General features: G+C 46.2%; 1 protein-coding gene across 1 annotated transcript in view; it reads left to right on the top strand.

The window, feature by feature from the left end:
• Nucleotides 1-4,746: 4,746 nt before the first annotated feature.
• The window catches only part of LOC132244875 (AP-2 complex subunit beta-like), a 31,321-nt gene continuing 14,912 nt past the window's right edge, over nt 4,747-21,155 (top strand). Inside the window, exons 1-7 of the mRNA XM_059717535.1 lie at nt 4,747-4,768; nt 5,445-5,604; nt 7,437-7,584; nt 9,632-9,727; nt 17,068-17,183; nt 19,087-19,252; nt 20,602-20,700. Of these exons, the coding sequence (XP_059573518.1) occupies nt 4,747-4,768; nt 5,445-5,604; nt 7,437-7,584; nt 9,632-9,727; nt 17,068-17,183; nt 19,087-19,252; nt 20,602-20,700 (807 nt within the window). The remainder of the gene's footprint in view (nt 4,769-5,444; nt 5,605-7,436; nt 7,585-9,631; nt 9,728-17,067; nt 17,184-19,086; nt 19,253-20,601; nt 20,701-21,155) is intronic.

The following is a 21,155-nucleotide window of genomic DNA, read 5'->3' as shown; positions in this document are numbered from 1 at the left end:
GTCAAGGAGGAGTTGCTGTCTCGTGTCTCATTACATGACACTACAAAGGGAACAGATATATTTGAAGCTCTTCAGAAGAGTGTGAGTGAATATGGCGGTTTTGAGAAATGTACCTGTATTGCCACAGATGGTGGTAGGGCTGTTATCGGTTCTGAATTTGGATTATCAGATCTTCTGAAGAAGTCTGGTGTTACATGCCCCATGATTCACTGTGTGATTCACCAAGAATCTTTGTGTGGGAAATGGGTGAAACAAGCTGAAGCTATGAAAGGTGCTGTGAAGGTTACCAGTCTTATTTGTGGTGGAAATAAATCTTTGTTAAACAGTAAATTCCACTCATTTTTGGAAGAAATGCAGTCGGTGTATGGAGATTTACCTCTGGATTCCGAAATTCGTTGGCTAAGTGCTGGTAAGGTTCTCATAAAGTTCTGTGCTCTCAGAAAAGAAATTCCAGTGTTCCTAAAAGAACAAGTGAAAACTGACACCACAGAGCTTGAAGAAAGATTTTTGTCTCCCCAGTTCCTGGCCGAATTAGCCTTCTTGACAGATACTACCACTCACTTAAATGAATTAAATTTAAAGTTGCAGAGTAAGAATAATACAATATCAGACCTCTTTGGATGTGTGAATGGGTTTCGTAGAAAGCTAAAACTGTTCAAGGTTGTTCTTGAAAAGGGTGATCTTATACATTTCCCATCTTGCAAGGAACTGGAGAAAGAAATGGAAAATTTTGAAGGTGTAAACTTTTTGGAATTCTCATCCAATGTAGATGCTATGGTGAAAGAATTTGACAATCGCTTTACTGAATTGGAGTTACTGAAAAACACACCGATGCTTTTCAACAACCCACTTGGATCTGTGCTTGAAAATCAGTCTTCCAACATACAGCTTGAGCTGTGCGATCTACAAGCTGACCCATTCTTAGCTGGTAGACGAGAAATAGGCCAGGACTTTTTAAAACTTATACCAGAGAATCGCTTTCCACATTTAAGGGACCTTGGTTTAAAGATTGTATCAAAGTTCGGCAGTACGTACCTATTCGAAAGTGCCTTTTCTACAATGAAGTCTATAAAATCTCAGTATCTATGTTCACTTACAGATGAGGCCCTCACTCGCTCACTTCGACTGGCCTTAACTGAGGAGTCAGTTGATATAGGTCCTCTTGTGCAGAAGATGGAGGGTCCACAGTTTTCACATTGAAAAGTTAACTTACTTTTTTTTTTTTTTACTGTGTTACTTGTAGGCAAATGTATCAGTGTTGTTTAAATATGTAGATGTTTTGCTTATGTCCTTCCATGCCACCCAGCAGGTCATTCCCTAGGCTGTAGGTGTGCTGGCCATTTTTCCTCCCTAGGTGCAGCACTTGGCATTTCTCCCTGTTGAACTGCATTCTGTAATTCTGCATTCCATACTTATAAAAGTAGAGAGAGCGAACAAGTTGCCTAGGGAAGCTGTACAATCTCCTTCACTGGAAGCTTACAAGAAAAGGCAACTGGGATGGTTCAGCAACAGTGAATCCTGCAACTGGACAAGGGTTGGACTGGATGGCCCTTGAGGTCCCTTCCAACCCCCTGCAATTGTGTTTAACTTTTTAAAAATTCCCTGTTACACAAGTATGACATGTTTACAGAGCTATTTAGGATCAGCCAGATTCTTAAGGCAAATAAGTCTAGGAAGGTATAACTTGGCCTGCCTGAGAAATATAGCAATTCTTAACACTTTGAAAATTTTAGATCTAGGTTTACTGCATTTCTGAGGTAGAAGAGCTTAGGACAAGAGACAACAGAACCTTTCACCCAGGGATCTGTGTTTCAGAAGGCTCAGGTTAGCAGTACCCAAAATTCATTGCTGTCTGAATAAGGCAAGTTGCTCATCTGAACAGATAATTGATGCCATCAATCTCCCTTGGTACCAGCCTCAGAAATGACATCGAGTGCTGAACAGGTCAGAGACCAACTATCCTTACACGTTTCCAGCCACGCAGCTCTGCAATTAACTTCAACAAGAAGTCTACAAGACTCACTAGTTCATTTATATTTAAAGTGCATTATGACCTTCCCTCTTTTCCTGCTCTTCACCTCTAACACTGATGGTTTCATTTCACAGAACCATCTGTGAAGAGAGAGAACCTGGAACATTGCCACAAAGCATTGCAAAAGCTCTATGTTGAATGTGTTAGATCAGGGGTGTTCAACCTCCAGCACACAGGTCAAATGTGGCCATGGAGCCATGGCATCTGGCCCATGGGGGCTCCCTATGGGTTGGCAAATTTGGTGGTGAGGGAGCAGTGGCAAATAATACTGTCACCCCTCCCCTGCTGCCAAATTCCCAAGCCCTGTGGACCAAATTGGGGTTGGCCATGCTCCCCCCCCCAGGGCCAGACTGGGGCTGAGCCACACCTATGGGCTCAGATCAAGGCTGGGCTATTCCCTAACCCCCTTCTCCCCGCCACACACAGCTGGACCAAGCCCTGCCTTGCCTGTCCCTCACACTGGATTGGGCCCATTCACTGGAGCACTGTCTGTCTGGCCTGCAGGGCAAAAAGGCTGGGTACCACTGTGTAAGATTAGTCTATAACTTACCCGTGGCTTGCAGTAGCTGCAACCAGTTTCTTCTCCAAGGCCTGGATATCATCCACTGTCAATCTTACCAGGCATACACCAGCCAGCCTTAGCAGCGGTGAATGGTGTTGAGCCTTACCAAGGATGTAACAGAGCTGCTGGATGAGAAACCAGGAGGCTCCGGGCCCGGTTTGCGGCCTCCCGCTGATGCAGGGCGGGGCTGGGCCTGCCCCCCACATGTCAGCCCTTGCCGAGGAGAGCACCTCTCTTCCTAGCCTTAAAAACATTCACCTCTTCATGAAGTTTTGCCTCTTGCAGAAGAAAGCTGGATTTCCCTTGCAGCGCTTGGGAAGAGCTGCCTCTTGTGAGCCCCAGCTCCTGTCTCCAAGCTGGCTGGGCCTCACCTGAGCTTCCCCGTACTCTTATTTGGTTGGGAAACCAAATGATATGAAATACCTAGGGAAATTGCCTTTGACAGCATGTGTGGGGCAAGCTCCAGCCCAGAAGGCAGCAAAATGTCTGTTCACCCCAGGGACGGGCAGCCTTAGACCAGGTTGCACTTGGATGGTGGAAGCTGTGCTGCTAACTAAAATAACAGTCAGATATTGTTTGGATCTGCTAACAGTGTTGTGAAGGCACACGCTGTGATTACATTTAAATAAGGGCAAGCTAATTTAATGACTGCTAATGACACTTGTAGGTACGTGAGCAAAAATAATAAGGGACTGACGTGTTCATCTTCAAGGCATAAAGGTCTCCTTGGATGTTTAGCAAGGAATTTTCCTCTGGCATTGCACAGTCAGGTGGGTGCGTCTTGGGTGTCTGGCCTTTCTCTGAAGTACCAGGGGTTGGCTGCTGTTCATTGCCAGACTACATCAGCCAGCATTTCTGGCCCACACTGCCAAATCCTGCGTGTAATATAATGAAACTGAAGCATGGGAAGAAATTTACATTACATCTCTTTTGGATGGTGTTAGGCCTTGTGGCCTTGTATATAGCAAAACATCTGAATCTTCTTTCAACTGGGTTAAAATCCTAAGCAATGTGTCAGCAAGAAGATTGCAGTGGAAAGTAGGCTGGGCTTGTTTGATAATTAAAAAGACTGTGGCAGCTTCCTCTCTTGGAACACTTACAGTTTTGCTTGAAGGGATTGTTGCCAAGATTGGTAAGCTTGAGGGGTTTACATTTGATTTGATCTGGGCAATGCTATATTTCCATGTTTTTTCTAGGTGTTTCCAGGCTTCATGAATCAAAATACTCTGTCCTGCAGTAGACTTGCACTTGGCGTTGTGTTTAGCTCAGCCGAAACAGACCTGGAGTGAAAGTAAATTGCCCTGATCACTATCATCCTGTCCTAACTGTTGAGTTAAGGACAGGTAATGCAAAAGGTACAGTACAAGCACAATCTTTAAGGGGCACAGGGAGATAGAGACTAACATTTGCCTTTCCCACACTTAGGCATTTGGACATCACAGTCGTGCCCAGAGTGCTCCCTCGAGAGCAGACTGAAACTAACCAAGACTTGCTTACTGCTTCTCAGCTGCTGCTTCTGTTAACTTTACGGCTGAACCAAGAGCAGCAGCATTAGTCTAATCTTAGGGGTGGAAGAAAAGAAACAATCTTTGAGAGGAAGAGACGCGCTAAGATGCAGGGTGTGTCTAGGGCAGTGGTACTCAACCTTTTTAGATTCAGGGCACCCCTTGTTAAATTTGGGGCACCCGCCAGCTCTTACCGTCACTTGTTTCTTGATGGGAAAAGTAGCAGAGCAATTTTTTGCAATAGAAGAACTCGAAAGACCACAACAGGTCAGAATGGTTTTGATTTTATGGGTTCCTATTTGAAATCTTGTGAATTTTACAGGTGTTTTTACACCTAATAGTGCAGCGTGCCATGCAGTATCCTAAAAAGAATCTAATGGCACCCCAGGGTGCCACGGTACCCTGTTTGAGAATCACCGGTCTATGATTTGGAAGATGAGGTCCACAAATGATATATGGGGCTGTGTTGCTGTTCCACGCTGTGGGCTGTGTTGCAGCCGCCCCAGGAGCAACCAACACCATCTGCCTGCAGCTGCTGGGCTGCACCATGCCCCAACCCCCCAGGGGCTCCACTTTTCCCCACTCACCCCAACACCTGCTGCAGCAGCCCCAGAGCAGCCGACAACACCACCTGCCTGCACCGTGGCATGGCGCAGCCCAAGAGCTGGCGTGAGTGGGGACAGGTGGAGCCCTGGGGGGTTCGGGGCACAGTGCAGCCCAGCGGCTGCAGGCAGCTGGTGTCAGCTGCTCCCAGAGCAGCTGCAACAGGGGCTGGGGTAAGTGGGGCCTTAGTCCCATGGCCCTTTCCCCTCCCCCCACAGACTTACCTGCTTTGCGGGGGGGGTGCCTATGCTGATCGCATAAGAGTGAATTTACCTCACATATAGTGAATTTGGGATATAAAAAGGGTCATCGTATAAGAGCTAATTCACATATACAGAACCCGCATAACTCGAGGGAAACCTGTATAGCACTTTGTTTCATAGATTTCCAGGAGTTTTACAAAGAAGGTTGGTATCATTTCCATTTTTGGGGATAAATGCTGAGCGGAAAGTCCTGGCAATGTGAGCAGTGACACTTCCTTGTTCTGTTCCTTCTGTGTTCAGGAAAACAAGACTTGGATGGTTCTTTGTAAATATGCACCATTGCATGAAACAAACACCTGATTTCAGCCGTTTCTCTTCTGAACAGAAACAACTTTGTGTCCTCAGTTCAGGTGAAGTCTTATGGAAGGAGTTCTGAAATAATCTTAAAAAAAACCATTTCTTGTGTTTCTTCTTTAGCATTTGCGAGAGGGTGACTCCACGGCTGTCTCATGCCAACTCGGCAGTGGTACTCTCTGCAGTGAAAGTCTTGATGAAGTTCCTGGAGCTCTTACCCAAGGACTCAGACTACTCCAACATGCTGCTAAAGAAACTAGCTCCTCCGCTTGTAACGCTGCTGTCAGGAGAACCTGAAGTTCAGTATGTTGCTCTGAGGAATATCAACTTAATTGTGCAGAAAAGGTAAAGACTGGAGTGCTGCCCTCCTTGGGTGCAATGAAAGGGTGCTGGTTGATATGTACAAGCTTACTTGGAAGACTTAAGCTCTAGATGCATCTGTGATGAAATGGTTGACTAGTTGTCACAACAGTGTTCAGCCAGTAAGACTTTTTTTAGTTTTTGGTTTTCATAGATTCATAGATGTTAGGGTCGGAAGGGACCTCAATAGATCATCAAGTCCGACCCCCTGCATAAGCAGGAAAGAGTGCTGGGTCTAGATGACCCCAGCTAGATACTCGTCTAACCTCCTCTTGAAGACCCCCAGGGTAGGGGAGAGCACCACCTCCCTTGGGAGTCCGTTCCAGACCTTGGCCACTCGAACTGTGAAGAAGTTCTTCCTAATGTCCAGTCTAAATCTGCTGTCTGCTAGCTTGTGGCCATTGTTTCTTGTAACCCCCGGGAGCGCCTTGGTGAATAAATCCTCACCAATTCCCTTCTGTGCCCCCGTGATAAACTTATAGGCAGCCACAAGGTCGCCTCTCAACCTTCTCTTGTGGAGGCTGAAAAGGTCCAGTTTCTCTAGTCTCTCCTCGTAGGGCTTGGTCTGCAGGCCCTTGACCATACGAGTTGCCCTTCTCTGGACCCTCTCCAGGTTATCCGCATCCTTCCTGAAGTGTGGCGCCCAGAATTGCACACAGTACTCCAACTGCGGTCTGACCAGCGCCCTATAGAGGGGAAGTATCACCTCCCTGGACCTATTCGTCATGCATCTGCTGATGCACGATAAAGTGCCATTGGCTTTTCTGATGGCTTCGTCACACTGCCAGCTCATGTTCATCTTGGAGTCCACTAGGACTCCAAGATCCCTTTCCACCTCTGTGCCACCCAGCAGGTCATTCCCTAGGCTGTAGGTATGCTGGACATTTTTCCTCCCTAGGTGCAGCACTTTGCATTTCTCCTTGTTGAACTGCATCCTGTTGTTTTCTGCCCACTTGTCCAACCTATCCAGGTCTGCCTGCAGCTGTTCCCTGCCCTCCGGCATGTCCATTTCTCCCCATAGCTTTGTGTCATCTGCAAACTTGGACAGAGTACATTTCACTCCCTCGTCCAAGTCGCTGATGAAGACATTAAAGAGTATCGGTCCAAGGACCGAACCCTGCGGGACCCCACTGCCCACACCCTTCCAGGTTGAGACCGACCCATCTACCACGACTCCTTGGGTGCGACCCTCTAGCCACTTCGCCACCCACCGGACTGTGCAGTCATCCACATCACAGCCTCTTAGCTTGTTCACCAGTATGGGGTGGGATACCGTATCGAAGGCCTTCCTGAAGTCTAAGTATACGACATCCACCCCTCCTCCTGTGTCCAGGCGTTTCGTAACCTGGTCATAGAAAGAGACTAGGTTGGTCAGGCACGATCTGCCCGCCACAAACCCATGCTGGTTTCCCCAGCTGGTTTTTTAAGTGGATGATCTAGGACACTATTATTTTCTTCCTTTTCCTGTCATAGTGACAGCCAGAAGGACCCTTCCCTCCATGCAGTAAAGTAAAGAATCTAAACCAATAGAAGGGATTCATGAACATGGAGCTCTGCTGAATTAGAGGGCATGTGGTTGGTTTCTTTGAAACCAGTCCATTCTTGTGTACTCTTCAGATAGACGGTGGCAGCTTGAACTGTACATTTTGAAAGCATCGCTCTGCCACTAGAGCTTTGTGATTTCTTTTTGAACAACTGTTCTCGCATCTGTTTGCAAATCTGTGCTGAACTGATATCAGTGAATTCCCAGCAAAAGCTGAAGTTGATTTAAAAACTAAACTACTTGTGTGTGAAATAGGAAGCCGTTTAATTTTCAGGCTTGGGTTGATTCATGTGTTCTCCAGGCCTGAGATCTTGAAGCAAGAAATCAAGGTGTTCTTTGTGAAGTACAATGACCCCATTTATGTCAAACTGGAAAAGCTGGACATCATGATCCGCCTGGCCTCTCAAGCAAACATCGCCCAGGTCAGCTCCTCAAGGTGCTTTTAGCCCTGCATGCATCCTTGGGATGGCAAACAATGTGAAGGAGGATTTATGTACGAATTGATACCTCCTTAAATTGTTCTCAACTACTGTGCAAGAAATGACAGCAAATCAATGCTCCCTTCAGCACAGTATATTCTTTAGTTACTTAAAAGCAGGAGCAGCACACCTGTTAATTGGGTTTTACATTTTTGTAGTTGGGTCTCAGCAGAGCTGAGGTTAAAATTTAGGAAACTCTTGACTGTTCATGCTGTGCATCTTCTCTGTCCTGTTACTACATTGCTGAAATGCCATGGTGTGTCCATTCTCTTTGGCAATATTTGTGAGCTCAAAGAGCCAGTCTGCATAAGAGAGCTTTAAGAGCAGCGAGCAAAGAGCAAGCGGGCACAAATTCTCGAGACAAATGTTTTTCTTCTTTTTTGCAACGCCTTTGTGACATAACCAATTCACATCAGCTCTTTCATACACATGGAACATATGAGAAACAAGAATATAAATGCTCTGCTGGGTCAGACTACAGATCCATCTAGCTCAATATCTCGTCCCTCATAGTAACAGAGTAAATTCTAAAGGGAAGAGTTTAAACAGGACATACAGTATCTCAAATGATCCCTCCCCTGCGCCTCTCTCTTCACTGCTTCCAGCATTCAGGGTCCTAGGTTGTCCTAACTTTGAATTTGTACTCTATTGCATTAAAACCCACTGAGGGACCTATCCACCATGAATTTGGTCAATCCCCTTTTGAACCTGGTTAAATTATCAGCTTCCAAATGAGGAGGAGCAGATGAGTTTGAAGTAGTAATACTATACAATAACACATCCCATTTGTATTTTAAATATCTCTAGGACTAAAAAAAAAACGTCAACCCAAAATTTTCCCAAGAAAGAATTGCTTCTCTTAGGCAAAGTGTCCTAGAACCTTTATGCATCTACCCGCAAGGACTGCTGTTGTGCCCCAGAATTCATGCATCTCCATGCATCAGACTGATAGGCCAGGGGTGTGCAAAATGGCAGATCTAGCTGGTAGCTGGACTCTATTTGGTAGCAGCCCTTGCCCACATGGCTGAGGCTGATCTCCATGGAGACCCCAGCCACAGCTCACTGTGATACCAAGGCTACAGTTGCCATGGAGACCAGCCCCAGCTGCACTGGCGGGACGTGCGGCAGGGCAGGGGGCTGCTCCGGTGTCACTGGGATCTTGCAGCAGGGGCAGCTTGGTCAGGGCCAGGGCAGAGCCACAGTCTCAGCCTGCATGTTCTTGGCAGGCGTGTGTAGGCAGCAGATCGTGCCTTGGCCCTCGCTCGGGACCACACTGTCACCGCTGCAAGGAGCCAGGGCAGAGCCGCGATGCGCTGCCTGCGAGCTCCTGCCCAGTGGGCAGTCTGCAGATCACAGCTCTGCCCTGGCCCCCACCAAGCTGCCCCGCCACAAAATCCCAGCGGCTCCAGAACAGCCCCCTGCCATGCGCCCTGCCAGCACAGCTGGGGCTGGTTTCCATGTGGCCAGGGGCTGCTGGGAAATGGACTCCACAGCCAGCCGGACTTTGCACACCTCTGTGATAGGCCTATAAAGGAATGGACAGCGCTAGCTCCCTTCTCCCCTTTTTCTCCTATACTCTCTGGTGCTGCTTCTAAATAAAGGATGGATTGTGCTAACAAGTTGGTCAAGGAAATTTGAAAATAGGTCAGATTGTGTCATTCTTCTTTCACCCACAGTGAAGTTGATCTTGCTGCTTCATTCTAGGCAGCCCTTCTCTAGGTGGAGTTCAGAGTTTGAATCTAGAGACTGCTCCTGGAGTTAAAGGAGTATATTCATTTAATACCTGCACCTACAGTTATGGAGGGGACATTTTAGATTAAGTTTAAATATAAAACTTGAATTGTATTTACTGTACTCTTTGCCATGGGACACTATAGCTCCACTTACAGTCTAATAACCAAGCTTGGTTAGAAGTGAAAGAGTCATTGGAAATGTTACCCTTCACTCCCTGACCCAAACAACTCAGGTTTTGTGTGATGCTGCCCAACAGGTTCTGGCAGAACTCAAGGAATATGCTCCTGAGGTGGATGTTGACTTTGTCCGTAAGGCTGTGCGAGCAATTGGACGATGTGCCATCAAGGTTGAGGTAAGTATTTGGCATTTGTTTCTAGACTTCGCTATGACATGTGCAACAGCACAATTTTTGAGCTCTTTGGCAACGCTGATGTATTTCCCTCCTCTACCCTGCATGGTGGGGAAGGCTCCTTATCCCTGTCTTAAAGATTGAATGACTTGCTTATGGTTATACATGGGTCTGTGCCAGAGTCTAAGATGGAACATGAAAATTGTGACTTTCAATTCAGTGCCTTAGAGGGGATGGTCTTATGAGTCTCTTGGATCTTGAGGTTGTGGCGGATTCTTAGCTGATATAAATTGCCATCACTCCACTGGCTTCAGTAGAATAATGACAATTACCCACAATGGCTGTGAGCTGGCATTTGGGGAAGGGAAAAGAGAGACCGTGTTTATTGCATAAAAAAGCAGAAAAATGTTTCTCTAAAATGGTCGATGGCCCCAGATGCGTTTGAACAAGAGCTTGGAGAAGTGTTGAAGATTTGTTATTTTTCAGTATTCAGATTTGAAGTCCCCCATCCTCGTCCTGCCCTTTAGATCATTTAGTGTTCAGATCATTTTGTGTTAAAGGTCTGTAAAACTTCTAGATTTATTTCAGTGTTCAACATTCCTTTTCAGTTTAAAGGTTGAAACTATTTTCAAAGGAAAACAGTAGGCAATATATTAGTTTACTATTTTTAGGCAAACTTGTACTTCTCAAGGGTTGGACAGATCTATGAAGAGAGCAGGGACTTGTGGTGTAAAGTCCTGGCTTCTTAAGCCACTGTAGATAAACTCATGCAAAGTACTATGTGGACACTTATGCTTCAGGTTAAATCAAACTTGTTTAAATTTAGCTCAAGTCGCTGTTGACTTTGGGAGCAGATTTAAGCGAACCCAAAACAAACCTGCCTTAAACTAAAGTGTCCACACACAGATTTGCACCATTTGCTTTCTTCTAGGGGATATGGTCCATTTGCTGCCTCCTGCCTTGCTGTCACCTAGTTCCTCTGGTCTGAATAGATTTTGGCTGAAGATTTTTACCTCTGTGGACTTCCCGCCACATGTCGGAGGCAGCAGAGGAGGTAATCTCCTGCCAGCCCATTTGCATTTCTAATTTTGGTGAATCTTTTCTAGTCAAATAATGAGGAGGAGACTGTTTAAAAACCAGCAACAGCAAACAGTTGGGCTCCTGAGGCAGAAAGTGCTACCTCTGTAAAGGAGCTTGAACAAATATGGAGGTGATGCATTTACAGGCTAGTATTCTCCAAATCTCTTACTTGAATCCACTCCAGTCCCTCCACATCAGCAGTTGAGGAGCTAACCGGGCCCTCTGATTTCCACAGAATCAGGTTGCTAAGATATCAGGATGCTGTAGGAGGCCTCTTGCCTGCTCTCACACATCAGGTCTTGTGAGACTCATGTCCAGTATATGTAAGGACTTAATAAGATGCCTAGCTTATTTTCAGTGATAATTCTTTACCATATTACCATAAAAATGCACGTCCTAATAAACAGTTAATTTTACTTTTAGCATCTTGTGAAGACTTTGCTTTTGAAAATTAAGGTCTGTTTATTTCTCTAACGATAGCTTGAAAAGAAGGCAATCTCAAAACAATCCACTATAGCATGTAAGAGGACTCTTGTCTCTGGGTTAATAGATACCTGTTCCCAGGGCAACAGAGTTTATTAGAGGCCATTTCCTTCATGGATTGTAACTAATGGAGGAATCTCCTCATTCTCTGAGCCATCAAAGCTCTCAAGTTTTCGATGGCTTAAAAATCTTCCTTTGACACAGGACAGAGCCAGCAGGAGCTCCTGATGGAAAGTTCACAGGGAACCTCATCTCCGCCTGCAGGAATCCTGCCTTTCATCTAATTGTGTCTGTTCTAGGAGAGTAGATTCATGAATATATTTGTATCCACTGCGATTAGAGGCTGGGATGCATTCCTCTAGTTTGGGAGCACATGCATTATCTGTCAGGGGTACAGGGAATTGTGTATTGGCTAACTCTCTGCAAGGCAAAAGAGAAACATGCCACCTGCAGCTATCATCATAGGGATACAAATGAAGCATCAGCCCGGCCCCAAAACTTTCCATCAGGTTAGAGTAGACAGGCTAAACAAGACACTGAGTGCAAGTAGCAAAGCTAATGTAGTAAATACAGTAGGTGTGGGGGGTGTGGGGACATGGCAGGAGGGGTCAAATCCCATTCACAGTAAGACTTCCTCTGGAGAGACATCAGCAAAAGTTCTCAAATAATTGCAGGAGTGGGATCTTTACAGTACAATTTACAGAATTGGGCTCACCTTTACTGGGCTGTGTTTGGTTTCTGCAGAACAGCAGCAATTTTGAATACCCCCTAGCTGGAAACTGCTTCTTTTCATATTGGCTCGGTTTCTACCTTTGCACTGCACAGTAGTCTGCCACACACACACATCATTTCTGAACTGATATGTTTTTGTATGGAGTCTGCCTGCAGAACCCTCTCAAATGCCTGTCCTGCAATAATAAACTCCCCCCATATGGCAAGATGCATCTTGCCAAGAGTCAAAGTAGAATTGCATGTCCTTCCATAGCAATTCCCTTATAAAGAGCTCCTCATGGTACAGATCAGTACTGTGTAAACATAGGATATTATCCCTGGCATAAGAGAGCATTCTGCAGACTGTTCAATGGGTCAGAATTACCCATATTAATTTGCTTGTCCTGTTCCTGGTGCAGTTCTCAGCACTTGGACAATGAGGTTTCATCAATTTCACTTTTAAGTTCTCATGCCCCGCTGCATTGTTTGGACTGCAAGCAAAAATATTTCTAATGGCAAGCTAGGCTTTGTGCAGCTACTTTGAAAAGAAATCATACTGTTTTAGTACAATTATAACCCATGTTCCTTTAAGGTCAAGTAGGAAGAATGAAAAGTTCACCTTGTTTGAAATCAGGGAGCAAAGTGGAGTTGTAGAACTGCTTCATGTCCATCGTTGCTATTGAACATCTGGGAAGAGATGAAATAACTCATCTGGATATGTCTTCCTTACTGGCTGAGCCTGTGGAACTCATTGAGATCCCAAGTGAACAGACAGCCCAAAAGTCCATCTGCATAACATTTGTAACCTGGAGACCCTGAGGCTTTTCAGCTTCACAGTCCTCAAATGATGGCTTCTTACACCTCAAATGATGGCTTCCCAAGCAAGCAAGAGAAGAGATCAGAGCACCCTGTTATCAAGGCAGACACCTTTCAATTACAAGGTTCCAGGCTGTATTTTTCTTGCTGTCTTAATGGTGTGACACACTGAGCAGTGCTGAGGAGGACACCTTTGGTATTCTGTGTGCCTCTGTAAGAGACATTTCTAGGTAGCCTTTTGTTTTCAGTGCAAGGCCAGGACAAGTATGCAATTAAAGGTGTGCCCCTTTTCTACCTCTTCCTGTTGCCAGTGCTGTCACTGAGTAGGATGCTACACTTGGAAAAATGTCGTTTTCTTGGCTGGGAGGAGGTTCCTGGTCACTTGAGCCAAATGTCACAGACTTGATTTATTTGCTGCCTGAGGTTTGTCCATGAGATTTTGCCAGTTCTCAAACTGAGCTTCTGATTTTGCTGTTTAATCCCCTTTGTTCCTCCTTACCACCCCCAAGCACTTCAAGATTGAAGGGGACTATTAGCTCACTCAAGTCTAAGATCCACCTACGTAGATATTGTCTGTACCCTATAGTGTTTGTGTCTCTCTACTGAATGCTCTGTGAATATATTTATGGTGGCTGCTTATACACTGCCTTGAGCAGTCTGTTCCTCAGGTTTAATCATTGGCTATGTAATGAGGCTTTATATGTACTCTGCTAACACCTCATTCTAGGCCCTGTTGCATCTGAGCCATTTATAGCTCTTGGGTGTGGCATCCTTTGCTAGTACCCCTCAGAGCGTTGTCTTCCTGATTTTCCTATCTGCTAATGAATATAGCTCTACTACCTAGATATTCTGTTAGCACAGAGAGCATTCTAGCATCCAGTCTTACCCTGTAATGGTGCTTAAAGCTAAGGTTTCAAGCCAGTTAGTCTTTAAATTGTTCTAGCCATAGTTAATCTAAGAGAGGTCTCTGGCCATAGAGTTAGTGAACCCACCCCATAGATACTGAAGCTGCTGTTCCATAGTTCCAAGTTTGCTTTGTGGTGCTAATCAGCAGGGAGCTGGGTTTTCTGTCTCCCACAGAAAAACGTAGTAAAACAAGGATTTCCCTCCTTACTGGAGTAAAACATGGGTTTCTCATTTTAGCAGAGAAACCCAAGGATTTTGCAGTTTTGCAGTGAGTTCTCTGCAGGTTGCCAGAGTTCCAGCCTGAAAGGGGCAGTCCCTCAAAGTCGAGGATGACATCCGTTAGGCTTGATGGGTCCTCAGGTGACTGAGAAGCCCGATTCTGGATGCGTACATTCTTTTGCAATGGGGCATGGTGTTACACGGAGGAGTGGGATTCATGTTATGCGGAGGAGTGGGATTCACAGTCCTGGGTTAGTCTCCTTGTCCTTCCTCTACCACTGCCATTTCACCTCAGTATCGAATTGTTGGGCCTCAAAATGGTGTGCACCTTGGTGGACCAGATGGCTCCACACTGAACAGTCAGCAGCTTGCTCCTCCCAGCTGTTGATGTCAATACCTATGTGCTTGAGGGCAACCTTGAGCATGTCTTTGTACCATTTCCTTCAGTCGCCCTTTGAGCATTGGCCAACAGAGAGCTGGGAGAAGAGAATCTGGCGAGGGAGGCGGTTCTCGGACATCTGTACGCGGTGGCCTGTCCATCAGAGTTGATTTCTCAAGAGCAAGGCTTTGATGCTAGTGGACGCAGCTTTGTGGAGGACACTTGTGCTGGTCCAGCGGTCCTCCCATTTGATCCCTGGGATTTGACACGGGCACCGCTGGTGAAAGCTCTCGAGGGTCTTAATGTGGCATCGGTAGACAGTCCAGCTTTCACTGTAGTAGAGGAGGGTGGTCAGCATGACAGCCTTATAAAGCAGGAGCTTTGTTGACTTCCAAAGGTCTCTATTTTCGAAGACACATTGCCGCCGTCTTCAAACTGCGACACTGATGCAGCTGACCTGATGGTAGCCTGTTGAGAGAGGTGGCTGTCGAGATACAGAAAGTGCTCCACGTACTCCAGAGCCTCCTTGTCTACGTAGCTAGCACAAGGGATGTTCAGCTGGCTTGGGGAGGGTGGGTGGAGAACCTTTGTCTTGGCAACGTTCAGGAACAGGCCAAGTCTCTTATATGAAGTGTCAAAGAGATCTAGGGTCACTTGCACATCCTGTGCAAAGTGTCCCATCACACAGCAGTTGTCTACAAACTGAAGGTCATGGATGTCCTTGGTGGTGAGTTTCGTTTTTGCCCAGAAGTGCCCAAGATTGAAAATCTTCCCGTCCAGTTGATACTGGGTACTGATGCCAGATGGTGGATAATCTTGAATGAGGTGGATGATGACGGTCAGGTAGATGGTGAACAAGCTGGGGGTGATCGTGCAACCTTGTTTGACCCCAGTCTGGGTGCAGAAGACGTTGGTTTCAGATCTTCCACTCAGGATAGTGGCAGTCATATCATCACGCAGGAATCTCAGTATGGTGACAGACTTCAGCGGGCAGCCAAGGCATTGGGGGATGGTCCACACAGCTTCACGATTTAAGGAATCAAATGCCTTGGTCAGGTCAATGAAGGCAAGGAACAGTTCTTGATTTTGCTTCCGACATTTTTCTTGGATCTGCCTGGCAACGAAAACCATGTCTGCAGTGCCCCGGGATGGTTGGAAGCCGCATTGGGTTTCTGGAAGGATCTCTGTGGTGATGGGATGAAAGCAGTTCAGGAGGATGTGGGCCAGGATATTACCTGCAGTGGACAGGATAGAAATCCCCCTGTAGTTCCCACAGTCAGATTTGTCTCCCTTCTTGTGGAAGGTCATGATGATCGTGTTCTTGAGATCCCCAGGGATGCCCACTTTGTCCCAAAGGTGGAGGATAAGCTGGTGGAGTTGTGATGCGAGCCGGAAGCCACCAGCATGGTAGACCTCTGTGGGTATACCATTGGGCCCGCAGGCTTTGTTGGTTTTCATCTGTTGGATGGCCCGCCTCAGCTCTCCGATGGTTCGTGGATCACCAAGGGAAACAACCGCAGGGTGTTGCGGGATGACTTGGAGAGTCTCCTCTGATACGGTGGACTCCCAGTTCAGGAGGAGTTCGAAATGCTCCTTCCAGCACAGATGGATGGCATCATCATGCTTGAGGAGCCAGGAGCCATCCTGTGATCGGAGGGGGTTTTGTCCAATGGAGCGGTGTCCATAAGTTGTCTTGGTAGCCTGGAAGAAGTTATGTATGTCATGCTGGTTGGCGTAGCTCTGGATCACGCACACCTTCTCTACCCACCAGTTGTTTTTCATGTCGCGGATGCATCACTGGACCTTAGCCTTCAGCTGGTGGTACACTGCTGTCTTTCGCCGAGTTTGTGGATGGCTTTGCCAGGTGATGAAGGCTGCACGCTTCCACTTGAGGAGATTGCAGATCTGAGTGTCATTGGCGTCAAACCAGTCCTGGTTCTGTTGCATTGCGAACTCAATAGTCTGGGCGCAGGCGTCTTGGACAGCAGACTTGAGTCTGTCCAGTGTGCCTGGATAGAGATGTTATCATTGCTAGGGACTTGCTCCGGTGTACTATACAACTGGGCCTGGAACTCCTCCCACTGTAGAGGGGTACCAGCAGGGCTGTGCAGGCTGTGGGGAAGGTGTGGGGAGTGAGGGGCACCAGCAGGACTGTGGGGGCTGCGTGGTGCCTTTAATTTTAATCATGGATTTGGTGGGTTTTATTAGAGAATTTGCAATTTTTTTATCAGAGAATATGCAACTTTTTATCAGGGAAAACCAGGATCCCTGCCATTTCTCCCTGTAGCTTTTACATGTTTCTCTTCCCCCAGCACATTGTACTAGTCCTCCTTGAACTTCCTTTCAATCCTGAATACTGACAGGCAGCTCCTGCAGGGTGCTAGCCTGTTTTGTGTATTGGCTAGCAAGGGGATGCAGAAGTATTAATGCAGGTAGTGTCTGTTAATATCACTTTTGCATGTGTGCTGACCACTGGTTGGATATCATGTCAGAATAAAACCTTTTTTTTTCTTGTGACAAGCCCTTGAGTTAAAGGACATTGTCTTTGTCCTGCAAAGTTTTGAATATGCCAGCACTAAGCTCCTATCTGCAAACTGTGCATGTGCTCAGGGCTGCTTGCTAGCCTTTGCCTCTGTTTTGGGCTTAGAAGTACACCTCAATTTTCAGATCATATACAACATGTGGGCGGTTTATTTGCTTTGCCTTGCGGCAAATTGTTCTAAGACTACCATACTGCTTTTCTCCTCAGCAATCTGCAGAACGCTGTGTGAGTACCCTGCTGGACCTCATCCAGACCAAGGTCAACTACGTTGTCCAGGAGGCTATTGTTGTCATCAGGGACATCTTCCGCAAGTATCCCAACAAGTAAGTGAAAGTATTACAGGCCTAAGGACCTGAGCAGCTAATGCCTTAAAGGACAACTGCCCCTATTTTGCTCAGTGCCCTGTAACTCAAAGCTCCCATCATTTGTGTAACTTCTCCAACTTTAATGGATAAGGTGTCTCTCTTTCTGAAAAGTGGACTATTCTAATCCAAGAATGTGGTACCCTAGTGTTGCTAATAGATTGCTCTTTGACACAGTATGTGTTTGAGTGGGAAGAGTTTTCCTCCATACAGATGTTTAGTTTTCATTAAGTACAAGTTAATTAAAATCAATAAAATTCTGATTATGGTGGTTACATTGAAACACTGACCTATCTTACAGCATTAGGCTCCTGTAATTGCTAGCGTCTGTCGGGTGATTTTATAAGCCACCTCCAGCAGAAGGTTCACAAGCTTAAAAACATGTTTCACCTCCCAAGAGCTCAGGGTGTTGTTTCAAACAAACTCCATTTGTTAAATGTTACCATGGGCTTAGCCTTCTGTTTTCATAGTTTCATAGTTGGTAGGGTTGGAAGGGACCTGAGGAGATCATCTAGTCCAACCCCCTGCCGTGGCAGGAAAGAATACTGGGGTCAAACGACCCCGGCCAGATGGTCGTCCAGCCTCCTTTTAAAGACCTCCAGGGTAGGAGCCAGCACCACTTCTTTTGGAAGTTGGTTCCAGGTCCTAGCCGCCCTGACAGTGAAATAGCTCTTCCTAATGTCTAGCCTGGAACTACCATCTGCTAGCTTATGTCCATTGTTTCTTGTAACTCCCAGGATTGCTCGGGGGAACAGAGATGCTCTCATTGCCTGTTGGTCCCCCTTGACTAGTTTGTAAACGGCCACTAGATCCCCTCTTAGCCTTCTCTTTTGGAGGCTGAACAGGTTCAGGTCCCTCAGCCTCTCCTTGTATGGCCTGCCCTGCTGCCCCCTGATCATGCGGGTGGCCCTCCTTTGGACCCTTTCCATATTGGCCACATTTCTCCTGAAGTGTGGCGCCCAGAACTGGACGCAGTACTCCAGCTGCGGCCTGACCAGTGTCGCATAGAGGGGGAGGATCACCTCCTTGGACCTGCTTGAGATGCATCTGTGGATGCACGACAAGGTATGGTTGGCCTCCCTGACTGCGTCCCCACGCTGTCAGCCCATGTTCATTGTGGCGTCAATGATGACTCCAAGATCCTTTTCTGTCTCAGCACTGGCAAGCAGGGAGTTCCCCAGCCTGTAGGTGTGTCGTTGGTTCTTCCTCCCCTTTTATTTGAGGGACTTGTGTGTGTTCAACTAGTACAGCAGCATCTTTCAACTGAGATGTGAGGATAGATGAGTAGCAAAGGGTATACATACATCTTCAGGCCTCTGTGGCTAATCCTGCTGCCAGTTGCAGGGAGACTCATTACATGCCATAGAGGTACCCCACCAGAGCTGTGTGCTGATGCCAATATTAATTTTAGTGCTAAGCTACTGGGGAGGTATTGATACCCTGGTTAGAAATCCCAGCCAGGAACAGCAGCCAGTGAAAAGGCAAGACCTGATAAAGATTCAAGAGAAGTGACTGAGCTTATTTGACTTGTTGGAGCAAAGATACCTTTTATTAAGGAGACAAATATGGCAAGTCTGTGTCTTGAGTTTTATCTCCTACATAGTCTTGCTGCCTAAAAGAGAAAGAGGAGCCTTTGGAATCTTAACTAAGTGGGCATCATTTACGAAGATGATAGTGTCATTGGAAACATTTTTATCATGTAACTCATCTCCTTGCTGTGTACCATTTTATAGCTCGTAATAATGTAAGTTATCATGATTTTGATCAGAGGGCTTCACCCCTAATGGCATGGCATGGGTTAGAGTGCTAGTTCCACAGTGATGTAATTTGCCCCCAGTAATCAGGCTTTGTTCTGATAAATCAGGTATGAGAGCATCATTGCCACATTGTTTGAGAATCTAGATTCCCTGGATGAGCCGGATGCCAGAGCAGCCATGATCTGGATAGTGGGTGAATATGCAGAAAGAATAGACAATGCAGATGAGCTGCTGGAGAGCTTTTTGGAAGGATTCCATGATGAAAGCACCCAGGTAAAGCTGTGCTCTCCACCCCCATCCTTCAAGGTGATATGCAGTGGGTGTACATGGCTGACCATAGTATTACTAGAGCTAATTGGAAAACTTCAAATGTTTGGCTAAAATTCAAGGACTCTTGGGAGGCTGTCCTTCAGGATCCCCTGCTTTCATTTCCCTCTGTAGACTGGCTCCCTGGTTTGACTGTGTCTTGCATAATACACCATAATATGTCCTCTAAAAAATAAAACAGGTGGAAAGCAGTGCATGATGGGAGTTTCCATATGTAGTATATAATGGGAAATGTTACTTCTGTCAGGGAAACCAGGACAAATGGGGACACAAGGATATCCCAATGTGAGGCCCCTGAAGGTGCTACAACAGCAAAATATTTTGTGGCTTGGGGCCATTTTGTTTTCTGACAAAAATATCAATGTTATGGGAAGACCTGGCACTTCATGCAAAATTTCATTTAGTTGAAGACCCAGTTTTCTAGAGGACACTCTCTGTTGGAAACTTTCAGCCAGTCCTGAGTGTGAAATTGCATATTACATCAGGAGTGATCCTGACTGACCTAGCTATGCTGGCATAGTGGGGACTCAAATTATTCTGACAAAACTTCACTGTTACTAGTTTAAATCTGGTTCGCTAGGTTGGAGGTTGAAATAAGCTAACACCAGCTAGAGTGCAGTCTTGCCATTATGAGTTGATGGTAGGAGCACTTTGCCAGTATAGCATGTTGGTATTCCTATTGGGGTAATGCACTGCTAGTGTAGCCATGGCCTGAGGCTAAGTCTGAATGGTCCTCTCTGCCATTTGCAGAAGAATTCAGTAGGCTTGTTTTGTGTCTTACTGGAATACTGAGTTAGTGCATCAAGTAGGTAGTTTCTTTTGCTCTGAGGAAAGGAAAGACTTACATATGCTGTCCTAGTTGGCTTTAACATCCCCTCCCCCCCACGTCTGCTTGGGAGAGGTGAACAATGAAGTAACTTATAATGTGGTCATCATTGACCCCAACTGCTTGTTAAGACAGCTTGAGATCTTAATGCAAAACTACAGCAATGGAAGTATAAAATAAAACCTGTGATTTAAAAAAAACACCCATGGAGCTGTTTAACTCATTGGGCAAAAGGTTCACATGCTTTGTGCTAAATCAGTATTCTGTATTTGCATGTGATCTGTGCAGTTTGCATTAGCTTCTAGCCAGTTAAAATGAGACAGTAGCATATGCTGGTATGCAGGGTTCTGCTGTGTTGTTTGGGTTTGGACAAGGCAGTGTTACAAGCTAACCTCACATTGTAGCTTTGAGTATCTGCATACTTTTATGTTCCTTTCCTAACCTTTGTTGTGTTCCTGCTTTATCTTAGGTGCAGCTCACTCTGCTGACCGCTATAGTGAAGCTGTTCTTAAAGAAGCCCTCAGAAACGCAGGAGCTGGTTCAGCAGGTCCTAAGCCTGGCCACACAGGTATGCCAAGCTGTATCCAGTAGGAACCCAGGTGGTCCAAGCATCGTGATGCTGGCAGACAGTACCGTGTGCTCTGCCTTGACAATGCCAAGGGAACTAGATGTGCCAAGAGACAGGAATGAAGGGTTTCTACAGCATAACCAGTTCCTCCACTCTGAGTCAAAGGGCTGTGACTTTCAGTGTTTGGGTTTTCCAAGGCACTATTGCTGTGGTGTAGTTGCTGCTTAATTCTTCTTCAACCCTTGCTCCCACCCTGGTTTTGTCTCTGTGATGTGGAACACGAAGCATAGGATGGGTAGGTTCCATAGAGATCCAAAGAATCTTCTCCCTCAGAAAGATGGCTTGTAGTTAAAATCAGAGAGATGAAGTGGAAGAGAAGAGATGTCGGGACTGGCAAACATTTTGTAACCAGCGGGCATTGGAGCAGAACACTAGCAGTGTTATGAAATCAAAAG

This window comes from Alligator mississippiensis, chromosome 14 (genome assembly GCF_030867095.1).
Source record: "Alligator mississippiensis isolate rAllMis1 chromosome 14, rAllMis1, whole genome shotgun sequence".
Lineage (NCBI taxonomy): Eukaryota > Metazoa > Chordata > Crocodylia > Alligatoridae > Alligator > Alligator mississippiensis.
Note: the sequence above shows the minus strand (reverse complement) of the source record. Positions and strands in the feature narration are given on the sequence as shown.